The sequence below is a fragment of the Pan paniscus genome, chromosome 5 (assembly GCF_029289425.2).
Source record: "Pan paniscus chromosome 5, NHGRI_mPanPan1-v2.0_pri, whole genome shotgun sequence".
Taxonomy (NCBI): domain Eukaryota; kingdom Metazoa; phylum Chordata; class Mammalia; order Primates; family Hominidae; genus Pan; species Pan paniscus.
In genome coordinates, this window is record NC_073254.2 from 172545307 (window position 1) to 172570340 (window position 25034).

The 25034-nt window shown below is 35.4% G+C and overlaps 1 protein-coding gene across 19 annotated transcripts in view; it reads right to left on the reverse strand.

The window, feature by feature from the left end:
* The window catches only part of SYNE1 (spectrin repeat containing nuclear envelope protein 1), a 519329-nt gene that overhangs the window by 402528 nt on the left and 91767 nt on the right, over window positions 1-25034 (reverse strand). For all 19 annotated transcript variants that reach the window (XM_055114235.2, XM_055114240.2, XM_034963099.3 and 16 more), the window contains 2 exons: window positions 19127-19188; window positions 5215-5310 (listed from right to left, as the gene is read on the reverse strand). In XM_055114235.2, coding sequence (XP_054970210.2) covers window positions 5215-5310; window positions 19127-19188 — 158 coding nt within the window. The remainder of the gene's footprint in view (window positions 1-5214; window positions 5311-19126; window positions 19189-25034) is intronic.

A 25034-nucleotide genomic window follows, 5' to 3' on the forward strand; every position in this document is an offset into this window, starting at 1 on the left:
AGTTTTTGTATCAGGTTGCCACTGGCTTCTCAGAATGAGTTAGGGAGCATTCCCTCTTTCTTAATCTTTTGGAATAATTTCAGTAGGTTTAAAACCAATTCTTCTTTGAATGTGTGGTAGAATTCAGCTGTGAACCCATCTGGCCCTGGGCTTTGTTGTTGTTGTTTGTGTTGGCAATTTTTCTATTACTGTTTCAATTTTTGCTGGTTGTTTTTAGCCTCTTCAGGGTTTCTATTTCTTCCTGATTTAACCTAGGAGAGTTGTGTGTTTCCAGAAATTTATCCATTTCCTATAGATTTTCTAGTTTGTATGCATGGAGGTGTTCATAGTAGTCTTGAGTTATCTTTTGTATTTCTGTGGTGTTGGTTGTAATGTCTCCATTATCAATTCTAATTGAGTTCATTTGACTCTTCTCTCTTCTTGGTCAATCTAGCAAATGGTCTATTATCTTTTTAAAGACCACAGTTTTTGTTTCATTGGTCTTTTGTACTTTCTGTTAGTTTGTTTCCATTTCATTTAGTTCAGCACTGATCTTTGTTATTTCTTTTCTCCTACTAGCTTTGGATTTGATTTGTTTTGGCTTCTCTAGTTCCTTGAGGTATGATGTTAGGTTGTCACTTTGTGATTTTTCAGACTTTTTGATGTAGGAATTTAGCACTATAAACTTTCCTCTTAGTACTGCTTTTGCTGTATCCTAGAGGTTTTGATAACTTGTGTCACTATTACCATTCATTTCAAATAATTTTTAAATTTCCATCTTGGATTCATTGTTAATCCAAAAATCATTCAGGAGCATACTGTTTAATTTTCCTGTGTTTGTATAGTTTTGGGGTTCCTTTTGAAGTTGATTTCTTGTTTTATTTCATTGTGGGCTGAGATGATACTGGATGTAATTTTGACTTTTTAAAATTTATTGAGACTTGCTTTGTGACTTATCATATGGTCTATCCTGGAGAATATTCCGTGTGTTAATGAGAAGAATGTATATTCTGCAGTTCTTTTGTCAAGTGTTCTATAAATACCTGTTAGGTCCATTTGTTCTGAGTGTAGTTTAAATCCTCTGTTTCTTTTTTGACTTTCTACCTCAAGGATCTGTCTAGTGCTGTCAGTGAAGTGTTGAAGTCCCCCACAATTATTTTGTGACTGTCCATCTAATTTCTTAGGTCTAATAGTAACTGTTTTATGAATCTGGAAGCTTCAGAGTTATACACATATATATTTAGAATTATAATATCTTCTTGTTGAATTTGTCCTTTTATCATTACCTAATGACCTTCTCTGTCATTTTTTACATTGTTTCTTTAAAATCTGTTTTATCTGATGTAAGAATAGCTACTCCTGTTCACTTTTGCATTGAATATTTTTGCCACTCATTTATCTGGAGTTTATAAAATTCTTTATATGTTAGGTGAGTCTCTTGAAGAAAGCAAATATTTTGGTTTGTCATTTTGTTATCCATTCTGCCAATCTGTATTTTTTAAGTGGAGCATTTAGGCCATATATGTTCAATGTTAATATTGAGACGAGAGGTTGTGGTCCAGTCATCATGTTGATTGTAACCTAGATACTTTATTAGTTATGTTATTGTTTTATAGACCTTGTGAGTTTTACGCTTTCAAGATGTGCATATCCACCTTCTGTTTCAAGGTTTAGAACTCCTTTTAGCATTTCTTGTAAGGCTGGTCTGGTAGTGACAAATTATCTCAGCATTTCTTTGTCTGAAAAGACAATTTCTCCTTCATTTATGAAATTTAGTTTTGCTGGATATAAAATTCTGGGTTGACAATTATTCTGTTTCAGGAGGCTAAAGATAGGACCCCAATCCCTTCTGGTTGTAAGGTTTCTTTTGAGCTGTTCCACTTATTGAACAGTTTCCCACTCTGCACACCCATATCTGACATCCACCTTTGACATATACTAAAGTTCTATTCATTCCTTGGCTTGTTTCTGGACTCTATGGTATTTGTCAATATGCTCATCTCTGTACCAAGACCACACTGTCCAAAGTGATATAGCTTCATAGTAAGATCTGATATCTAGTAGGGCAAATACTTTCTCCCTGTTTTTCTTCTTCAGATGTGTCCTGGCTAAGTGAGAAAGATACAAACATTTATTGTATTGTTCCACCGTATATTTGCATCTATTTTCACACAACTTAACCTATTATAATATAATTATTATCCCTATCAGGCTATAATCTCTTTGAGGGCACTGACTATATCTCATTCATCTGTGTTTTTCTTAGAGGGCATAAGATAGTGCCTTATCCATAATAGGGACTCCAGAAATGTTAGTTGAATGATTATTAAACAATGACAAATACCACTGGAGAATTGAGTTTTACTCTAAATAAATGATCAGTGACTAACAGGGTCACCTGGTGAACATGCAGGGAAGTTTGACACTCAAGATTTACTGAGCATCCATCATTCATTTCTAAATGGATTATTACCCTTCTCTTGAAAGGCAAAGTGTTCAAGAGTCTTTTGCATAAATACTCTTCAGAAGGTTACTAACATAGATAAGAAAGAAGTTCTTCTGCAGCCCTTAATCTCTACTCATATTGTTTCTATTGTTTCTAATGTTTCAGTAGTAATTCCTCACATTCTTAAAAAAACTCTTAAGTGCAACGTTAAATTTAGTTTTCCTATGTTTATGTGCAATTGCAGCTACATAATTACTGATCCATTCAAAGAATACATGTTTCACAAATAATATTCAAGGGATGTAGAAAAATCCAAGAATAAGAATTTTAATTTTTTATAACTCCCTAATACCTTAAATAAAATCATAGACAAGGGAGTCACAATAGGCTATTAAAGGGTACTAAGATATTGAAATTCCACTCTTACCCTAAGATGCTGGCAATAGAAAGGATGCTAAACCATTTGGCCACGTTTATCAGATGATCATAATCAGATCCAGAATCCTGACCTATGTGAACTGTGACATTAAGTATAGCGTTCTCAGTAAGGTTCTATCACATAATTACATTCCTGACCAATATTAACACTCCTAAGGGAAACACTCTTGCCCATATTGTCCCTTTGAAAAGCTCTAAAATAATGCCTAGGATGCTCATACCTTTCAATGATGCTCTTCATCTTAGTGTGGTCCTGAACAATAATACAAACATGTACAAAATTTAAATAACCTTTGTCACAGCATATTTATGATTTCAGAATGATTTTGTTTTACCTAATTCAGACTCTTGAAGAATTCAATATAAATAAACAATAAAGGTTAAATCAGAAACTGTCGTTCTATGCACCAGTTTCCCTATCTGTTGAATGAGAAAGCTAAGATTTTTTTTCTGAAATCCCTGCTAGCTTTAAGATCCCATAATTCTAACTATATCTGAATGAGTAGGGCACTTAAAACAGTAGTAGGATTGTCATGTCAAAAATATATGCTTTTTTCTAGAATAATTTAGCCTGGCAGTTAAATGCCCATCAAGATTTCTGTACACTGTATTGTACTGTCAAGTATAACAGCAGAATTATAATGACACTTAGAATGACACATTAACTTCTTGAATACCCACATGAATATTCACATAAAGATTCCTTTAACCTTCAAGAAAATAGCTTAATTCAAGAGGATATATCTAAATGGCCAGTTATATCAGGTAATCAAGGGAGTATGTATTTCAATCTAATGACTCCCACAACCTAATGCTTATCTAGTATCTTTAGCTAATGCATATGCCTATATACATTCCAAATTGCCTGTTCATATATGTCTAGCTTGATTCCTTCCAAAGCAGAGCTTGAGACAAGCACTTGGGTGCATGTAGCTTACTAGGGAGGTGACCCCAGGTGGCAAGAATGAGGATGTGTGGAGAGTGAGATGGGGAAGGAGGAAAAGCTAACAAAGGATGTGCTATTGAGGGTTACTGCTATTGGCAACTGGAACTCAGTCCCACTGGTGACTCTATGGGAACTCTATAAGATATGTGTAAAATATGCCTCAGAATCACCTGTCTCAGAATTACCCTAATAATTTTAGGGTGGAGCATTTATTCATAGACTCCCATATCCATTGGTTGAGGGTCCCTTGGTACTACTAACTCCCCAACACTTCAAAGCTGCTCTGTGCAACTTGTGCCTTTAAGAAAAGCCCTGAGGCAGAAAGCCAGACAGATACTACGAGTGCTTGAAGAAAGAAGCTGTCAGAGTATATGGGAATGTCTACCACTGATGTAGCTGAGATGAGACATGGGGTGCCAGAAGCATCTGCTACCTGGGAATCCAATTACTTAAACGACCGATGCAAAATTATTACTAGTTTATGTTTTTCAACAAACAACTCTTACAAAAGCTATTTGAGGGCTCCCTGTACAAAATGAATGGAAATTAATTTTGAAGAGGTAAAAATCCTCTTTTAAAAACTCAGTTATCCAAGTAATAATGATTGTGTCATTATTGTCAAGATACAAGTGATAAAGAAAAAATGGACTTTCAATTTTGGACTCTGTGTCTAGTGTGTTATCCAACATCTTGAAAATTATTTCCTGAATTCCCTTTTCTAAATTATGGTAAACATTATTTATAAATAATTTATGTTTACAAACTACTTAATGCTCTACTACTCTGAAATGAAAAAGAGATAAGCAAGAAGAGATAATTTATTATTTGACAATGTAGAAAATGTACTTTCTAGCTCACTGTTAATGTTGTTTTTCACTCTGCTGGTTCCACAGCACATAAAAACAACTCTGAACAGGCTGTTCTTGCTACAAATGATGGATGATGGGTGATGTCAACAAGAATATGAAAAATGCCACACTGGTTTCCTGCTTAATTTTCAATAAACAACTATATAAATACACAGATATGGACCAACATTTCTTTCTAAATGGAAGACAAACACTTAAAGTGAGGGAGATGGTAATTTGCAACTAATCTTCTTGTACACCATATAGATACAATGGTTAATCATGTTAAGTTACTGATGAAGTTCTTTACTCTTAATTGTAAGGTTGTTATTATAAACATAACGTTTTAAATGCACTAGGGGTTTGCAGGAACAAGAAGGGAAATATATTCCTTGCACCTAGAAGTAGAAGTGCCAGCAGTGTTTCCAGTATACTACCAACCACAACAAATAACTTTCTTTTACCTGGGCAGCACATCCTAGCACTCTCAACTCCACAGTCCCCAAATTCCAAATGGAAACAATTTGATAAGTATGATCACACAAAAAAATTCTTACCAGTTTCTGCCCAGACAGGACCTCCAGAAGGGCAAGCAGTTTAACACCATCTTTCATGTCTTCAAAAAGATCGTCCACCACCATTGGAGGTTTCCGCTGTAAAAGCAAAGAGGAGTAAGTGCAGAAAATATCTCTTCCCTCTCTGTTTCTCTCTTTCTCTCTCTCACCTTTGTTACTTATGGTGGTGAAATTTGTAGGAGAGGCTTCTATATGCTTTAATTCTTTATTTTGGATTGAGTTGCCAATTGCCTTTCGATAACTGTGAGAAGAAAAACAATCCAGTGGAGATAAAACTCGATATTCAAAAACCTCAGAAGATTTCATGCTTGAGCCTTAATGTATGTACCAGCTTCTTTCTAGAAAGTGATTTTTGACAAGGGCAGGATGGTGTGGGATAAGGGAAGGAAAAGAGGGTACTATCAACCTAAAAGATAAGAGAGAGATTATAGCAGGATGTAAAAGCAGAGCAAGAGCTGCATGGACCAACCTCAGCTTAACTTTGTGCAAGACACATTACTGGGGCTTAACAAGGTGCAGCCCTTCTATAGGACATTCTCACCACAGCAACCTCATTAGCTCAGTGACCTGCTACAGGAGCACTGTCGGCACAGCTAAGGTTGCAGGTTCAATCTTCCTGTGGGTTAGTTAGCTGTTATGTTGTGTTCTACAGCCTGGTGAATCTAGCGAACCTTCTTTCAGTGTGGCATTGAACCCAAAAGATCATAAGCACAAAAGTACAGACTGATCAGTGCAAATCTATCATCGCTGCTGGAAAAATAAGCCAAAGACCACATTTAATTCATGGAGCATCTTTTATTTTTTTATGAAGGTTATTAAAATACTCAATATACGGGAATTCATCAAACATTGAATTAGGGTCTATCTTGGCTCAGGATAAAGTAAAGAAGCCATTATGCCAATGTTGATGGTCAATAGAGGGGAGGTGTTCACTGATTTATCACAGAATCAGAATTTGTTTTCCATTTAGCATCTGAACTCAAACTTTATAGTTTTCTGATTCTTACTGAATCTTGTTAAAGGCCTAATGCTCAATTCCTGACTTTCAATGTTCTTTCTTTCTTTAAAAAATAATGTGTTCTATGTAAGAGATTTAACTGCAAATGTTTGGTTGAAATGTAACTTTTTTTCTCTACCAACTGACGTAGAGCATTTATATTTCTCTTACAACTGCATGAATTATAATGTCTGAATAGTACAATTCTAAGTTAAAATGTATTTTTCTGTCATTATAAAATGAACAGCTGAATACATTTTGTTCTCATGCTGTGAAATACATGTTCAAAAATAACAGAGTTTTCATTTTTGATCATTCTCTTTCAAATTCCACCATTCACGCTGCTTCTTACTTACATAGCAAAAATGTAATAGTGACTTCATATTCTAAGCATATAAATAAAATTCATCAGAATAAAAGAAGCCATTACAAAGAAAACTATTTGGTGCAATAAGAATCAAAATTATTGTATTAGCCATATACGGTCATTAAAAACGCAGTCTATTTATCATTCAAAGTAACCACTTTACCCAAATTATTTAAATCAAGCAAAACAATGAGGAACAAGTTCATAAATGTTTGACACATTGAGTGAGCAAATGCAAATAAAATTTTTCATGCATTGTTATAAATATGCAAAAAGTAAGGAAAGCAGGGAATTCTCATGAAATAATAAAGATTTCCAGAAATTTTACACCCAAAAATGATACAATGCACATCTTCATCTGTTTCGATTTTAAAAATACGCAGGTGTCTGCCACGTTGAGGAACATGTCCTCTCGCCTCACTTCTGCCTCTCTTCTTTCCCTCCTCTGTTGCTACTCATGCTGCAGGTGCTTTCCTTTTCCCTCCAGCTGTTCCCTCCACAAGGCTCCTGGAATTGGCCTTCCGATCAGCAGCGACAGCTGAACAGCTCAGCAGCCTACTGGCCCCTCTGCTGGGACATTGCCAATACCATTCTCTCCCTGATCTGTTCCTACCCAAAACTCGGTGACCAGACTGCCTAGTTCACAGCCCTTTCTCTTTCTTTCTCCTCTCTTCTTCCTAACCGTGGCCATTCACCACTCAATCCTGAGTCCTTTGTTCTTTACAATTTTTTTTCTGCTTATACATGACTCTTCAATCCAGGTAAGCGACCTCTCCTAAACTTTGTCAAACATGTGGCAGGCACTTCGTATCTATTGCTGGCTTGCTGGCTGACTGACTGACTGAATGAATGAATGAATGTAAATATTGTGTGAAACCAATAAAGAGACTTTATTACACCAGAATAAAAAAATTAGTAATTACTGGACAAGTTTTGCCATCCAGTTTGTATAAGGTATTGTTTATATATACCAAACAATCAGTTAGGGGGACCTTTACTATGATGACTACCTCACATTTAATTTTTGGAACAATATTTTAATAGAAAATCTTTCAGCTAAAATATTTCTCCTGTCACATGTACAAATATTTATACCAGCAATATGGTGACTTTGGTAAGACTTGGGTCATGGTACTGAAGGTCAAAAGGGAGAGTTAGAGATGCAGATAATTTATTGGCTCTTGACTTAATGGAAAATAAAGATGTGACTTGAGCTGGCTTGTGTCCATGCCAGTATATGTTAGATATGTTAGTACATATGATGCTTCTATTATTACGTTTTTAGTCTTTCTTAAATTCACTTTTAGAAGTTAATAAAGTTAGTGTTTCTAGTAGAGTAGCAGGCACTTCAGCTGATCAGTCAGTACTTTTTCTATTGATAATAAACATGAATTACATTTATGGGTTTGTGTATTATTCAGGAAAAATTAATGTTAATACCATCATTTTTATACTAAGCTTCCTGTCTAACAAGGTGACTCAAAGTATAAAATCCTGGGCTCTAATCCGAGTCACTTAGTGTCTCTGAGATTCAGATTCCTTGCTTTTAAAGAGAGGGTGGTGTTCCCATAGGTAGTGGCTGTGAATATTAAACAAGATAGCAGGTAGGAGTCCACAGAACAGCACTCAGCACACTTAGATGTTTAACAATATTTTATTCATTTTTTCTTCTCTTCCTATTTTATTAGCTTTCTCCTTTTATCCTTATTAAACACTCACTAAATTTGAGTAATATCTAAGTCATAGAAATACCTACTAAATATTGGAATTTATATATTGTATGTAGTCTATAGAAGGACTATTTTGTCATAATTACTTTATGCATGAACATTTTTTATTTCATATATAATACTTAAATGTGAGAACTTCTTAAATTTTCATTTTATACTGTATGTGAGTGGCCTGAGCTGGGCCCATCATATTCTCTGCTTGGGTCCAGAAGATGTCTGGGATTACATTGTCCCATGGCAGTGACCTAGGGACTAGTGTCATCAGGTCATGCTGCTGAGGTCCCAAGAGCCATTCTGACTGTCTTTCTCGCAACTGGGTTAGTCAGTGTGTTGGGGGCTCCCAAGAACACTTTCAGGCTTGATGATTCACTAGGACTCAGAACTCAGAAGTGCTGCTGAACTCCTGGTTACAGCTTATGACAGCAAAAAGATACAGATTATAATCAGCAAAGCGAAAAGATACATGTAGTGAAGTCCAGGAGAAACTATGCACAGGCTTTCAGAGGTGAATGACCTCTCCCTTCCCAGTGGAGTCACATGAGGATGTACTTATATTTCCTAGCAATGACATGTGACAACCCACGTGAAGTGTTCCCAACCAGGGAAGTTCCCCCAAGTCTTAGTGTCCAGGGTTTTACTGGGGGGTCTATGACATAGACAAGCAATATCCATGTGACTGACCTCAGCTACTCAGCTCCAGCTCTCTCCCACACCCTCAAACCCAGCAAAATAGTTAACCCAAATCACATTATTAACATAAAAAGATCTATCAAGGTGGTACAGCATGGCCAAGGCCCCAGGACAAACAAAAACTGATGTTCACTATAAATATAGTGTGGCTCAAGGTCTCAGGCATAGAAAACCACACTTCTGGGGCAGAATATTCCAAGGGCTCAGATTATCTCCCAGAAGCCAGCCAAGGTCTATTCTTAAAGGCAGGCCCATCTTTGGAACACAGCATCTGAGCACCGCAGGCCTGCTGAGTTAAGTCTGTCTTGCCCAGTTGGCTTTTCCTTCTCATACTTTGAGACAACTAGTAGCCTTTCAATAGCTCTTTCTTCTTGGTTAAATCATCTAAAATTAATTTTATTTACTTGCAACAAAATGAGGCACAACTGACATGTGTCTAATTTCTTAGTGTGTAAACACTATTCTGAGTGTAACAATTTAAATATCAGTGTCTCCCCACTCTCACTCATATAAGTGACCAAAAGTAAATTTGTTCTGTAAAACAGAAGTGCATATCTTCAGAAGAACCTAATTGTATGGTTTTTATTTTACTAAAACAGTCCCCCTTTATGTGCAGTTTCAATTACCTAGGGTCAACTGTAGTCTGAAAATGTTAAACAAAAAATTCCAGAAAGAAACAATTCATAAGTTTTAAATTGCACACTGTTCTGCATAGTGTGATGAAATTTTTTTTTTTTTTTTTGAGACGGAGTCTCGCTCTGTGGCCCAGTCTGTAGTGCAGTGGTGCAATCTCGGCTCACTGCAACCTCTGCCTCCCGGGTTCACGCCACTGTCCTGCCTCAGCCTCCCAAGTAGCTGGGACTACAGGCACCCACCACCACACCCAGCTAATTTTTTTTGTATTTTTAGTAGACACGGGGTTTCACCGTGTTAGCCAGGATGGTCTCGATCTCCTGACCTCATGATCTGCCTGCCTCAGCCTCCCAAAGTGCTGGGATTACAGGCGTGAGCCACCACGTCCCGCCGTGTGATGAAATCTTAAGCTGTCCCTGCCTGGGACATGAATCATCCCTTTGCCCAGGGTATTCATGCTGTCTACTCAACCTGACCCACCTGCTTGTCACTTCATAGTTGTCTAGGTTATCAGATCAACTGCCTCGGTATCACAGTGCCTGTGTTCAAGTCATCCTTATTTTACTTAATAATGACCACAAAGAGCAAGTGTAGTGATGCTGTCAATTTGGATATGCCGACAAGATGCTGTAAAGTGTTTCCTTTAAGTGAAAAGATGAAAGTTCTCAATAAGAAAATGAAAAAAAAAATTTGAGATTGCTAAGATCCATGGTAAGAATAAATCTTTTATTTGTGAAACTGTGAAAAAGGAAAATTGGCTGTCACACCTCAACAAAAGTTACGGCCAGAGTAAATGATAAGTGCTGAGTTAAGATGGAAAAGGTGTTACATTGGTGGGTAGAGGACATGAACAGAAATGTGTTCTAGTGGACAGTGATCAGGTTCAGTACCGTCTGTGGCTTCAGGCATCTACTGGGGACTGAGACATGTCCCTTTTGAATGTAGTTTAACTTTTTAATTTTTAAATGTGCTAAAATACACATAATATAAAATGTGCCATGTTAATCTTCTTAAGCATACAGTTCAGTAGTGTTAAATATTTCCACATTATTGTGCAACTGATCTCCACCATTTTCATTTTGTGAAATTGAAACTCTGTACCCATTAAACAACAACTAGCCATTCCCTCTGCCCTTCAGCCCCTACCATTCTACCATTCTATTTTCTTTTGAATGATTTTGACTACTCTGGATACCTCTTATAAGTAGAATCACACAGTATCTGTCATTTTGTGACTGGCTTATTTCACTTATTATAACATCCTCAAGGTTCATCCATGTTGTAGCAGGTGCCAGAATTCCATCCTTTTTAAAGGCTGAATCGTATTCCATTGTATGGATATACCACATATTTTGCATCCATTCATCCATCAATGGGCATCTGCATTGTTTCCATTTTCTGGCTATTGTGATTAATGCTACTATGAGCGTGAGTGTATTAATATCTCCTGAAGACCCTGCTTTCAATTTTTGTAGATATATACCCAGAAGTGGAATTGCTGAACTACATGTTAATTCTATTTTTATCTTATTTTTTGAAAAACTGACATATTGTTTTACATAGTGGCTGCTTTGTGGAAGAATAGAAACCTACTTTGAAACATTACTAGCATATCATCACTGTATGAGGTACAAATTTCTACAAATCTTCTACAATCTTAGAATCCCTATTGACCAATATCATGCAGCTATAAAGTAGATTTTCAGTAATAATAATTTAGTATTTAACAAAGAAAATGATAAAATCACCTGTCTCACACCAGGACCATCTAGGTCCTCATTTGCCATCATCCATAATCACTTATAGTCTTCTAGTAAATGGTTTTTCCTTTTGAGAAAAGAGCTCTCAAAACATTTTATCATCAAAAAAAGCTACAATATTTTACTTTAAAATACTAAACACATATCCTATGGCTTAATATTTGTGATTGCTAGGTACCTAGTGATACCAATAAAACTGAACCAGAAAATGCTTAGAAGAATAGCGCATGCCACAGTTAAGTATTTACTTCAGTTGAGGCACACACACTATTGAGCACAGTCAGGGTTGCTGAACAGGATGAAGAGTCATGACCTGAGAGAGTCACAACATTTTCTTCTGCAGAGCATGTAGGGAGGTCTCAAGGCAAGGGTTGACTCTCCATGTGCATTCTGTGCACCCTTGAAACCTCTGTGCACAGAACGACCCATAACTTCTAGAACCAGATAAACCACTACTTCTGGTTTATATAAGTTTCAGGTAGGAATTATTTCACAAGCTAAGAGATTGTATATGTAGAAAAATTCCCATCCCAGGACCAGTCTGGAGTTTTTGCATGCTCTGATGATTATCTTCTGGGTGGGAGCAGAAAGTTAAACAACAGTAATATAGAGAAGTGGGAAGGAAGAGAGGTTAACCAGCAGATATGGAGCAAGTGACCTCCCCAAAGGTTGGCAAAGAACCCTCCACAGTATATGTATGAAAATGCCAAAGTATCCTTGGACCAGATCAAGTAAATCATGATTATAACCACTGACAGTAGTCAAATAAAATTAATGTCCAACAGGTTTTGTCATTTTATTCAGCAAATCTAATTGAATGTTTCCAATATCTTCAGAAACAAGGTGTAGTAATTTAAAAATTGTATGTGTAATCTGCTTCTCTTTCACTGCCTTTATAACAGCACTGTTGTGATCATTTTCCACTTCTGCTTGGCAAAGGTGGGAAGGTCGTTCCCATTCTTTTTTGTTTCCTGTGACAGATAGCATAATCCTTTCCACTTCCTCAATTATTTAATTCAATTCCGAATAAATATTCCAAAGGCAATAATTGCCCTCCAGCTCAGCTTTAAATCTGCTTGGAAAACTCGGCTCTTAACAATTTTCAGATGTAATAAAGTTTGTTTAACTATATAGTATAAAAGCATTATTGTACCAAGTTATTTATTTGGTACAAGTTGGGGTTACCCTTGACTCCTCTCTTTTGCTCACACTCAATATCTGATTCATCAACAAATCTTGTTGGCTTCATTTTCAAAAGTCTTCCAGTATCCAACCACCTCTCATCACCTCCACTGCTACTATCTTGGTCCAAGTCACCAGTACCTTGGTCAGATGGCTTCAATAACCTCTAACTTATCTCCCTCCTTCTGCCCTGGCTTCTCTTCAGTCTATGTTCAGCAGAAGAGCTTCTTGATCTTCTTTACTGTCTGTCTCCCCCATTAGGATATAAGCTTCATAATGAGATGGTTTTTTTTTTTCTGTTTTGGTCACTGCTACATTTTCAGCACGTAGAATATTCTCTAGCTTATTAAACAGCATTTTAAAATATTTATTGAATAAATGTATAATAAATAAAATATATCTGGTTGGGCATGGTGGCTTACAGCTGTAATCCCAGCATTTTGGGGGGCTGAGGTTGGTGAATTATTTGAGGTCAGGAGTTCGGGACCAGCCTGGCCAACATGGTAAAACCTCGTCTCTACTTAAAATACAAAAACTAGCTGGGCATGGCGGTGGGCACCTGTAATCCCAGCTACTCAGGAGGCTGAGGCAGGAAAATCACTTGAACTCGGGAGGAGGAGGTTGCAGTGATCCAAGCCACGCCACTGCACTCCAGCCTGGGCAACAGAGCAAGACTCTGTCTCAAAAAAATAAATGAATGAATGAATGAATGAATGAATGAATAAATAAATAAATATATTTCTAAAGAAGGAACTTTGACAAATATTAATATTAGCAAAATGTTTATTAATCTGCATAAACTTTGTGAGATCTAGATCTTTTTTATCCATAAACTAATATATTCTATAAATAAATTAACAAATGCTATTTATTTTGAAATGGGAATTTTCCTTTATAATGTTTTAATTACATATTTGGAAATAACTAATTCATTAGAATGTTTAGGGTTGACAAATTAAAGTGGGTTTATTTTTTCCCTGGCTTTATTAAGATATAATTGACAAATAAAGCTAATTAAGATATCCATCATCTCACCTACTTATTGTAGCTTGAGAAAAACAACTAAAAAATTATTTGGGGGGGTGAATTATTGCATTTACCTTTTCCTCTTTGCCTCTTTATCTTCCTGTCTGAGCTCATTAATAGTCTCACCAAAATGTGTACAAGGAAACAGATGGGAGTAAAATTCTATTCGGACCATGTTTCCATGTTATCTTTCAGCACTGCTGGTGGAAAGACAACTAAAGAAGATGAAAGCCACCACTAAAGTGATATTTTATGACTATAAAGATGTCATTTAAATTCATGATTAGCATGGATTTGTTTTTAGAAAAAACGTGGAAAATCCAAAATGTTCCTTTTAAAAGACTGTATGCATCTAACTTGGTATTAAAACAAAATGTGCTCTCAATGGAATCTGTTATAGGTTGAATTGTGCCTACTCACCAGAGATATGCTGAAATCTTAACCCCCCAAAATGCTGCAGAATGCAGCCTTATTTGGAAATAGAGTCTTTAGAGAGGTAATCAAGTTAAAATGAGGTCATTAGCATGGGTCCTAATCCAGTATGACTAGTGCCCTCACACAGTGGGGAAATTTGGACACAGACATGCACAGAGGCAGAGACTGAAATAATGCAGCTACCCAGAGACTTAGAAGGAGCCTGGCCTTCGAGTCTCCAGAACTCTGAGATAACAAATTTCTCATTTTAAGCCACCCAGTATGTGGTACTTTGTTACGGCAATCCCAGCAATTAATAGGGAACCTAAATAATGTTTTATAAATTTTTTTTCTGCAGTTTTTCTGAAAAGTGAGAAGATGCTCATATCATGCCTGAGTTCATCCCAAACACAGTATTTAAAATGTTCAGTGCCTTTTGTTGATGGCTCCATAAATTTTAGGCTGACAGAAGGATAAAGGACTGCTCATTCTATATTGAAAAGAAGCTCCATTTATAGAAACACTAAAACATGGCTATTTGAGACCTATTTTTCCTCAAAGGGCTTAGTGACAAGCAATCTATTTATCTCACAGTCAAATATCATAAGATTGAATCAAGGGTGTTTAAATAAAGATACAATATTCCATTCTATTTGATAAAATGAGAGAAAATATGAAACTGCAAGCATTTGATAATAGAAAATAATCAATATAAATATTAAGATTGCTTATACATGCCTAATTTTAAACATCTAAGTTTTTACAAAGGGTTTTTAAAGATTGTTCCCTTTGGGTGGCTGAAGTACTAAATAACTACAACAGTCTATGAATTTTATGTAAAACGTAGGAATTTTTTAAGATAAATTTTAAAATGTGAAAGAACTATTTTTAACTGTCGAATTTTAAATATATTCATCGTAACATAACTTCTTTGCCTAAAATGCAAGGCCTATGCTGTTAGGCCTAAGACATCTGTGGTCATTAGGTGAGAATTCCTTCAAATTCAAGTCCATGCCACCTCTGTCTTCATCTCTCTGCCTATCCCAAAGTTAGACACAGCCACACCCACTTTCCTATTCCCAATGCTAGTCTCAGAGAAGGGGAGATATCTCTGCTCTGGAACAAACCTACACCCTCCACCTCTGCTCTTGATTTCTTCTCTCATTCTGCCTCCTTGGGCGCCTTGTTCTTTCAGAATCCCATTCATTGCCTTCTTTTTCAGCCTCCCCCTCTCTACAAGCTCTTGATCATTCCCTTCTATACAGATGCAGGCTCATGACCACCCTTTATTAAAACAGCTTTTACCAAATCCAATGTTCTGCACCAATATATATAGTAATATATATATATATTTATATATATAAATATATAGTCATATATATATTACTATATATAAATATATAGTAATATATATATTTGTATATATAAATATATAGTAATATATATATTTGTATATATAAATATATAGTAATATATATATTTGTATATATAAATATATAGTAATATATATATTTATATATAAATATATAGTAATATATATATTTATATATAAATATATAGTAATATATATATTTATATATACTATATATAGTTATATATATTTTATATATATATACAATATATATAGTAATATATATTAAGTGTACTAACATCCTTACCTCTCATTTACTCATCAGCTCACTAGAGTCTAGTTTCTACTATAACATGGCCACTCCCAATGGCGGCCAATGACTTCCAAACTGCCAAATCGAATGGGTTCACCTTTACCAATTAATTTCTCCTTCTAAACTGAATTTCCTAGCTTTCCCCCCAAGCCTCTTGTATTCCCTATATCTGTGAATAATCTCAATCATTTGCTCAAGCCAGAAATCTAGAAGTCATTCTTGATTCCTTCCCCTCCAAGATTCCAATTAATTACTCAGTTCTATCAAGTCCACTCCTAAACATCTTTTCAGTCTATCCATTTTTCTCCATTTAAGCTTAGAACTCTAAGCTTCTGGTTCATAATCTACAAAATAATAAAAATAATGCATTTTCTTGTGTGAGGGTTAAATAAATAAGAGATAAAGTTGCTAAGGCCCTGTAATTGGCACGTGATAAGAATTTAGGAACATGTTTTCTCAATAAGTGCTGATAAGCTAGATGTGAGTCAGAAACCTGACTTTGAAAAACCATCACTAAAAATCAATATTGGGCTAATTTAATAAAATACTCCACCTTCTTTCATTAACAGAGCTAACAGAATAGAAAGATACTGCTTTCTTCTTGAAAAGTGAGAAAATTATAGGTTCAATGTCTAACAATAGAGCCCCATCCCTGAAAGAAATTATTAGGTATATGAAATAACAACAACCCACCAATTGTTAATGTTATATCAACAATTTGTGATTTGCAATGTTTTACATAATTGGAGAAGCATTAAGACTTCAATTTGATAATAAACATCAAAAAAGAACAGATAATTATACCCACAAGTTTTAATGATCTAACATTTGTGTAGTAAAAATAGAATAAAAACACAAACACAGAAAATCCTTAGGTTTTTTCTTATAAGATTTTTGTTTTAAGAAAAGCATATTTTTACTTATAATAATTAACAAATGTAAAAAAGAAAAAATAATAAAAGCATATTTTAAAAAACAGATTGCAATCTTATTTGCATACTGTCTCTTATTGCTGTCATAATATTTATAAAGAAATGTTACATTAGAATAAAATGTCATCAGTAAAAGATTTTTTATTTAATTAAAAGTCAAAAGTATATTAATTTGCAACTGAGCAAAGCAGTCAAGCACAAAAATAAAAATTCCTATTAAAAAGCGCCCCTAGATATACAATCGTGTCATCTGCAAACAGGAACAATTTGACTTCCTCTTTTCCTAATTGAATACCCTTTATTTCTTTCTCCTGCCTGATTGCCTAAGCATCTTCTGAACAGCTCCCAGTGCTCCCAAGATTGAAGAACTTTAGGAGAAAAGGATCAACTTCCTTTCTTCTCAACTAAACATCCCAGCTCTTAAACCTGCCACTACCTATTATTAAAGCTATATTTGGAAATGGTAAATTTAACTCATAAACGGTTTGGTTGTCAGTTTATCTGAAAACATTCCAAAGCACAGAGCTATGTATACCTGGATTACCATGCAAGGAAACATCAAACATGAAAGGGAAGACAAGCTCATCACTGCCATTATTCCAGGGTTGAGTTCCAACCTCTAACTGTTAAAAATTTTGAAGGGTGTTTTAATAGTGCAAGGAAATGGGGATTCTTAGAAGATCTTAGAATATATTAAAATCATAATTGTGCATAGCTGTTGACTACCTACTTCTAGAAATTTATCCTAAGAAGAAAATATCATACAAGTGTTCAAACAACGTATACCAGGACTTTCACTGTAGTATTTTATATAATATGAAACAACTGAAAACCACCTAAATAACCCTCCACAGGCAACTGGCTAACTCATCACAGATTAACATGACAAAGTTTATTTAGCCATTACAATAATTACATAGTTCTATTTATTGTCATGGATTGACGTGTTGGGTGAAATAGAGGCTCCAGAACAATATCCTATAAAACCACTTATATGAAACTGTGTGTAGAAAAGTGTTGTCCAATATCTTAATGATGACTGTATCTGGATTATGTGATATAAGATTACTTTTACTTTCTTTACACTTTCTAAAAGTTTCATTATTAATATTATTTTCAATTATGTAACCTCTGTACACTATGAAAAAATAATAACTCTTTTCATTTTGAAAAAAAAAAAAAAACCTTTTCCCCAATCGATGACAATTCCATAGTACAAATAGCTGCCAGATGGGACCAACGGAAGCTTTAAAAAATAAGCCCCAAAGTCATCAATCCTATGTATCCACTGCCTTTTTATAGAGCAGATTGTGGGGCAACTACTGGGCCAAATTTCCTTCTCATCAAGTGCTGTGGGGAAGAGAGCATAGGAAAGATGACCCTGGTTTATCCTATATCTAGACAGGTCGCTCTAGGCTTCTTTCATGGCTGGATTGCGAGCTTCTCGGGGCCTGGGAAAGTGTTTTACTAATTTTTTCCTGTCTTCAAAGGCTAGCGCAGACACAAAGTAAGCAGTGAATCTGTAGAATGGGACTAAAATCAACTGTCATGCTTTGTTTGCTTCTGCGCTATCAAAATGGCTTTGGGGAAGCCCCTGATCAAAACCTGCTTGGAGGGTTGGGCTTTACATACTACAGGCACCACTCTCAGCAAAAGTGAGAATAAAAAATTTGAAGATAAAACTGTTTTATCATCTAATTCATTTAACCAATTATTGTCTTGAAGGGAGAGTCAACATAACTTCCACTATATAATCATATAGACTACTCCTTTAAAAATTATCAGCAAATCCTCTAACTGAATTCAGACACAATTGTCCCATCATCTGAACTTATTTTTACAAATATGATGTCTCTTGGCTTGCTTATTTTTTCATCAGCAGTACAAGGGATTAATTTTATTATACAGTATCAAGATTAAGATTTATTTTATATTAGTATTTATGTTCAAAGACATTATAATATATAGACATATAGTCACCTAATATCACTGAATGACAGAGTGGATAATACTAGAATGATTTTAGCCTTTTCATGTCCTATTACCATGGTTACTTTTTTATATCAAAGCACCAGAGATGAGAGCACTGATACTATCATAATCTCTTTAGCTAAAATCTTTTGCTTAGCATAGATCACTTACAGCTTCTTTGTGTTCCAAATAGGAACAAACACACACAAACAAAAATCCAGCACAAATTCTCCTTTTGATATGACACACACATTAGTATTAGAAAAAATAATTGGATGAAATAGTTTCTCAAGATTCACAGAATTGACATGAAGTAACTGCTCTTGACTCTAGCTATAAGTTCATTTCTTCCCAGAAGCAGTGTTAGCAAATTCCACTCTTAGGCAACAGCTAGACCAACCAATAAGACTACAGTATCATTGATTCCCAACAGTGACAACAGGGACAGAAGCATTTTGTTATACTGGACATTTAATGATTTACTGGCTCAACCTAAGTAAACCTGTAATGCTGGGTAGTTTCCTTTACCTTGGCCAGATGAGAGTTGATCCATTTTGTGAAAGTTCGTTTTTGTACTATCTCTTGCTCATCTAGAAGGAAAAAGAAATCTGGTTAAATAATGTAATATTTCATGAAGTTGTATAATGAGAAAAAGTCCTATTTACACAAATCTGGAAGGAATCGTGAAATCGTTTTCTCATTCATTTTACCAATTATTGTCTTGAACGGAAAAGTCAACAAAAGTCGATCTATATAATCATATAGACTATTCCTTTAAAAAATTATCTGCAAATGCTTTAAAATTTGCCATATGTTAGCCCTATGTTTACCTTCATCCACTTACTTAAAATTCACTGATGACTTATACTTCAACAAAGCTGTTAAAAATGAAAATTCACCAAGACCACTAAGTGCTGAATTTTATGCTAAGTGCAAAGGAATACAGAGGGTTGAATAGGGCAAGGTCCCTGCTATAAAATATCTAGAGGTGGAAATGGACAAGCAAGGGCTATGAATAGTAGAGGGTTACACAGTAATGCAATAAGATAGAGCCGTATACATGAAGCACAAAAGGAACTTCACCCAGATGAGAATGTGGTGACTACACACTGGAGTGACCTCCAAAAATTCCCACCACATGGAGTCCCCATTTTTGTGTCGGCAGAATGTGGGTAGAACCTGTGATTTGTGTCTAGCCAATAGGATATGACAAAGGTGATGAGATGTCACACTTGTGATCATGTTACTTTATGATACTCCAGCTTAGCTGACTGGAGTGAGAGATTCTCCTGCTGGCCTAGAAGAAGCAACCAGCCAGGTTGTGAAGTTCGTTGGCAGAGGGTCAATGGCAAGGAACTAGAGGCTCCCTTCAGGAGTGAAGTGCAATCTCAGTGAACAGCCAGTAAGACACCAGGCCCTTGTCAAACAGTCACAAGGAATGAATTCTGCTAACATTGTGACAGAGCCCAAAAGTGGATTCTTCCACAGTTGAGCATCCAGATAAGAATGAAATCCAGCTGATGCCTTAGTTATAGCCTTGTAAGACCCTGAACAGATAATGCAGCAAAGCTTTGCATGGACTCCTGACATGCAAACATTTGGAGATAATAAATGATTGTTGCTTTAAACTTCAAGGTTTGCGGTACTTTGCTATGTAACAAGAGGAACTAATATAGGAAGGAAAAGAGGTAGGGTTTGGGTAGGCTTTAATTAGAGGTATAAAGAGATAATGATGATGTTGGTAGTTTGACAGGAGCAGCATTGAATCTGTAGATTGCTTTGGGCAGTATGGATATTTTAACAATATTGATTCTTCTCATCCATAAGCATGGGATGCTTTTCCATTTGTATCATCTATGATTTCTTTCAGCAGTGTTTTATGGTTCTTCTGGTAGAGATCTTTCACCTCTTTAGTTAGATGTATTCCGAGGTATTTTATTGTGTGTGTGTGACTATTGTAAATGGGGTTGCATCCTTGATTTGGCTCTCAGGTTACAAGTTGTTGGTGTATAGAAATGCCACTGAATTGGCCAGGCGCGGCGGCTCACGCCTGTAATCCCAGCACTTTGGGAGGCCGAGGCAGGCAGATCACGAGGTCAGGAGGTCAAGACCATCTTGGCTAACACGGTGAAACCCTGCCTCTACTAAAAATACAAAAAATTAGCTGGGCGTGGTGGCGGGCCCCTGTAGTCCCAGCTACTCGGGAGGCTGAGGCAGCAGAATGGTGTGAACCTGTGAGGCAGAGCTTGCAGTGAGCCGAGATCGTGCCACTGCACTCCAGCCTGGGCGTCAGAGTGAGACTCCATCTCAAAAAAAAAAAAAAAAAAAAGAAATGCCACAGAATTTTGTACATTGATTTTGTATCCTGGGAGGGGGTGTGGGTTGAAAAACTACCTACTGGGTAATATGCTCACTAACCGGGTGACAAGACCATTCATACACAAAACTCAGCGACACACAATTTACTCATGTAACAAACCTAGACATGTAAGCACTGCACCTAAAATAAAAGTTGAAAAAAAAGAGAGAAAAGCCACACAGAAGTAGTTTAATACCTTCAAAAGAAGAATTGAATTTTATCCACCCCACCAGCATGTACTGAGTATCAGCTGTTCACAAACTAGTAAACGCTATGTTGTGGGGGACATAAACAAGAAATAATTTCAATCCCTCGCCCTTTGAGGGATGATACCCAAATCTCTGTCTTTGTCTCTGACCTTGTCTGTGCTTCAGCCCAGACCATTTGCTTGTCTACTAGAATGTAAAGCCCAGGAGGACAGCAACTTGGTTCCCAATGCCTGCAAGTATGACCAATAAGAATGAATGAGTAAAGAAAATAAATACAAAACCTTTTAATTTGGAGAAATTTTGAATCTATCTATAAAATTGACAGAATCCATGACCTCTAATATATTTTAACATGCTCATTAATTTTCAAGTGTATATAAAAAACAAATTGGTATAAAAATAAGTAGCACTTCCTATATACCAGGCACTGACATTTAGATAAATCAATCACTTGATATTTTAATTATCATTTATTTATCATTATATATTACATATAATATTATATAAGTATTAATCCATTAATTCTTGTCAAGATCTATGAGCAGGAACTATTATAATGCCCATTTTACATATAAAACTGTCAACACACTGAACTACCAAGGTCATCCAGCAGCACAGCCATGTTGTAGACTTCAGATATCTAGTAGTATACTATGCCATTATACTGTCACTCAAGGGTAGCATAAAAATTACCACATTCATCTATCAAATATTAATCTCATGAAAATTATAAATTTATAGTTTAAATTTTTTGACCTGAGAATCTTTAGGTTGTATAAATAAAGTTAGGTAGCGGCAAAATGATCTTAACCAATCAAGGTAGGTTGGATGGAATTTGGAACTTTATAATGCATAAAATCCAATTCAAAATCTAAAATAGACACAGTTAGATTATATGTAAATTGTTTACACTCAACTTGAGATTATACATTCTTTTATAAACATCACAAAATACCACTGTTTAAAAATGTTAGTATAAATTGGCATAATATGTTAATGTTATACTGTCATAAAATTAAATATATAATCTGATGATATATTACTTCTTAATATAAATTGTTATATTTTCACTATTATAACCTTTAATGAAATAATAATAGTATTGTAACAATTTCATCTGATGGTAAATCTCTGAGTTTATAGTTAGACTTCAGCTAAATGGCCTTTTTTAGAATCCTCAAATTATCTTTTTTGTAGCACAGCATATATTTAAATGTTAAATTCTTTACGTGTTTCCTTTTTTACTATGGTTGCAAAAACAGATTTTACTAGGTCCTACAATTCACTTTTTGTATTATCAAATGTAGTCAGCTGAATTCTAGGTAAATATTTTTCTGATTTTACTTACTAATTTCCTGAAAGAAAAAAATTGTTTAATTTAATTATTCAGCAAACCCTCATTTTTTATGTAAAACTTGAAAACCTTACTCCCAAGATTTGGTAGTTAAATCTGATACCAACAACATAAAAAGTTCAATTTGTGGAAGTAACAGAAACATGCAACGAATGTCTATCAATTTGTGTTAAAAGTTTAATGAACAATAACATTTCTTTTTAATGCTGTTGACAGGGAACAAAATGAACCTTCACGACTAGGTCTATAAAGTTCTTAAGTACAGTCATGCATTGCATAATGATTTTTTGGCCAATGACGAACCTCATAGATGACAGTAGTGCCATAAGATTATAAACACAACTGAAAAATTCCAGTTGTCTAGTGATGTCCTGCCATTGTAGGGCAACCCATTGCTTTTTCTATATTTAGACATGTTCAGATACACAAAATACTTACCATGTGCTACAATTGCTTACAATATTCAGTACAGTCACATGCTGTACAAGTTTGTAGCCTAGGAGTAATAGGCTATATCATGTAGCCTAGATGTGTAATAGTCTATACCCTCTAGGTTTGCGCAAGTACACTCTACAGAGTTCCCACAACGATGAATTCACCTAGAAGACAAATTTCTCAGAACATAACTCCATCATTAAGCTACACATGACTTTATATGTCATTATATTTAAGAAAACAGTTTAAATATATTTAACAAGTAACAACTTTATTAACAATGTTTCTGTCTTCAGCTTTTCTGCTTGAGAAGAGTTATGAGAATTCAGACCAATTGCAAAGGCATCGTAAAATGGATGAGATGACAGCAGCGTCAGGGTAGAGGAGAGGTGTGGCTGGGGAAGCCACACTACAATTTGGGTGCTGCACAGCTGTGATAGGCTCTGATTTAAGACCAGTTTTTGGTGTGGGTGATTATTACTGGGTAGAATTGGTTCAAATTCTCCTTCTCTCTTATAACCTAAATCGTAATTGGTTCCTAAAGGCCAGACTGGGTAACATTAAAAGCAACAACCACAGACGAGTTCCAAATACTCTCTGGGTCCTTCATCCTTGAGGCTCGCATTGCTTGTATTTCAAAAGCAGTTGGTCCTACAGACCTCAGGAATTGGAGTCAGCTGAGGCTATATAAACACCTAGCTCTGGGTAATATTATACCGTAGTATCCCTCTGTAGAAATGAGTTTAAAAAAAAAACAGGGTTCTAGCTCAGATATTCAATTTCTGCATTTCTTTGCCCATTTTTAGATATTTTCTCAGTGTTTTGCCATTTCAGGGCAAGATCATGACATACAACAAATGCACAAATGAGGCCCAATTTAGCAACTGTGATTCCATTTGACTATTAGGAAACTATCATAACTGATGATAGTTCACATGGTTTTCTTCCTGATGAATTATACTAATAGTCACCTGTGGGTACTGCACAATTGTGGTTTACTCTAGGTGACTTAAACATGCACCTGGAAGCACAAAGATCATAATAAAAGGTGGCTTGGGTTATTGTGCAGCCATTGCAATCAATCACAAATAATATATTGTCTAGAAACATGTTAAATATACTTTTAATTTTACCTTACACAACAAATGTACCAACTAATATGTGATGTAAAACTGTGTCACAGGGTCCTATGACCACTGACTTTTAAATAGATTTACTAAATTACAAAAATATTAAAATACATGACAATATCCACTTAACAGATGGTATGTTTAAAATTTGGACAGTAAATGAAATTAGTATATTTTAATATATTGAATACATTCTTCCATAATAATTTATTACTGAGTGATATAGCATTTCATGTATCAGTATGTACATAATAATGCATAATGTATTTTCATCAGAATCATAAAATATCATAAAGAGCAAAATAGTAAATGTCTAGAAGTATCCATCTGTAATTAATATCACATTTAATATATATATTACCAGGAAGAGTCTGGGTGCTGTGGCTCATGCCTGTAATCCCAGCACTTTGCAAGGCCCAGGCAGGAGGATCACTTGAGGTCAAGAGTTTGAGACTAGCCTGGCCAACATGGTGAAACCCTGTATCTGTGAATAATATAAAAATTAGCCAGACATGGTGGTAGGCACCTGTAATCCCAGCTACTCGGGAGGCTAAGAAAGGAGAATCACTTGAACCTGGGAGGCAGAGGTTGCAGTGAGCAGAGATCACGCCACTACACTTCAGCCTGGGTGACAGAGTAAAACTGTATCTCAAAAATAAATAAATTAATTAATACTAAGAAGAAAGAAATGCTGTTTACATAATTATATATAGGTAAGCATGAAATTGCAATCTCTGGCAAAATAAATACATAAATAGTACCATGCATTGGTACATTTATAGGAGCTTGCAATAGGTTATGATAAACTTTTTGGGGTTTTATTTGCAGATTATTATTATGCCTAATAGGTTTCTTTAATGATAATGATAGCTTAAATACATGTCTTAAGGATTTAAATTATCTAAAAATATAAATGTAAATGTTCATTTAAAACAAATTACACATTTAA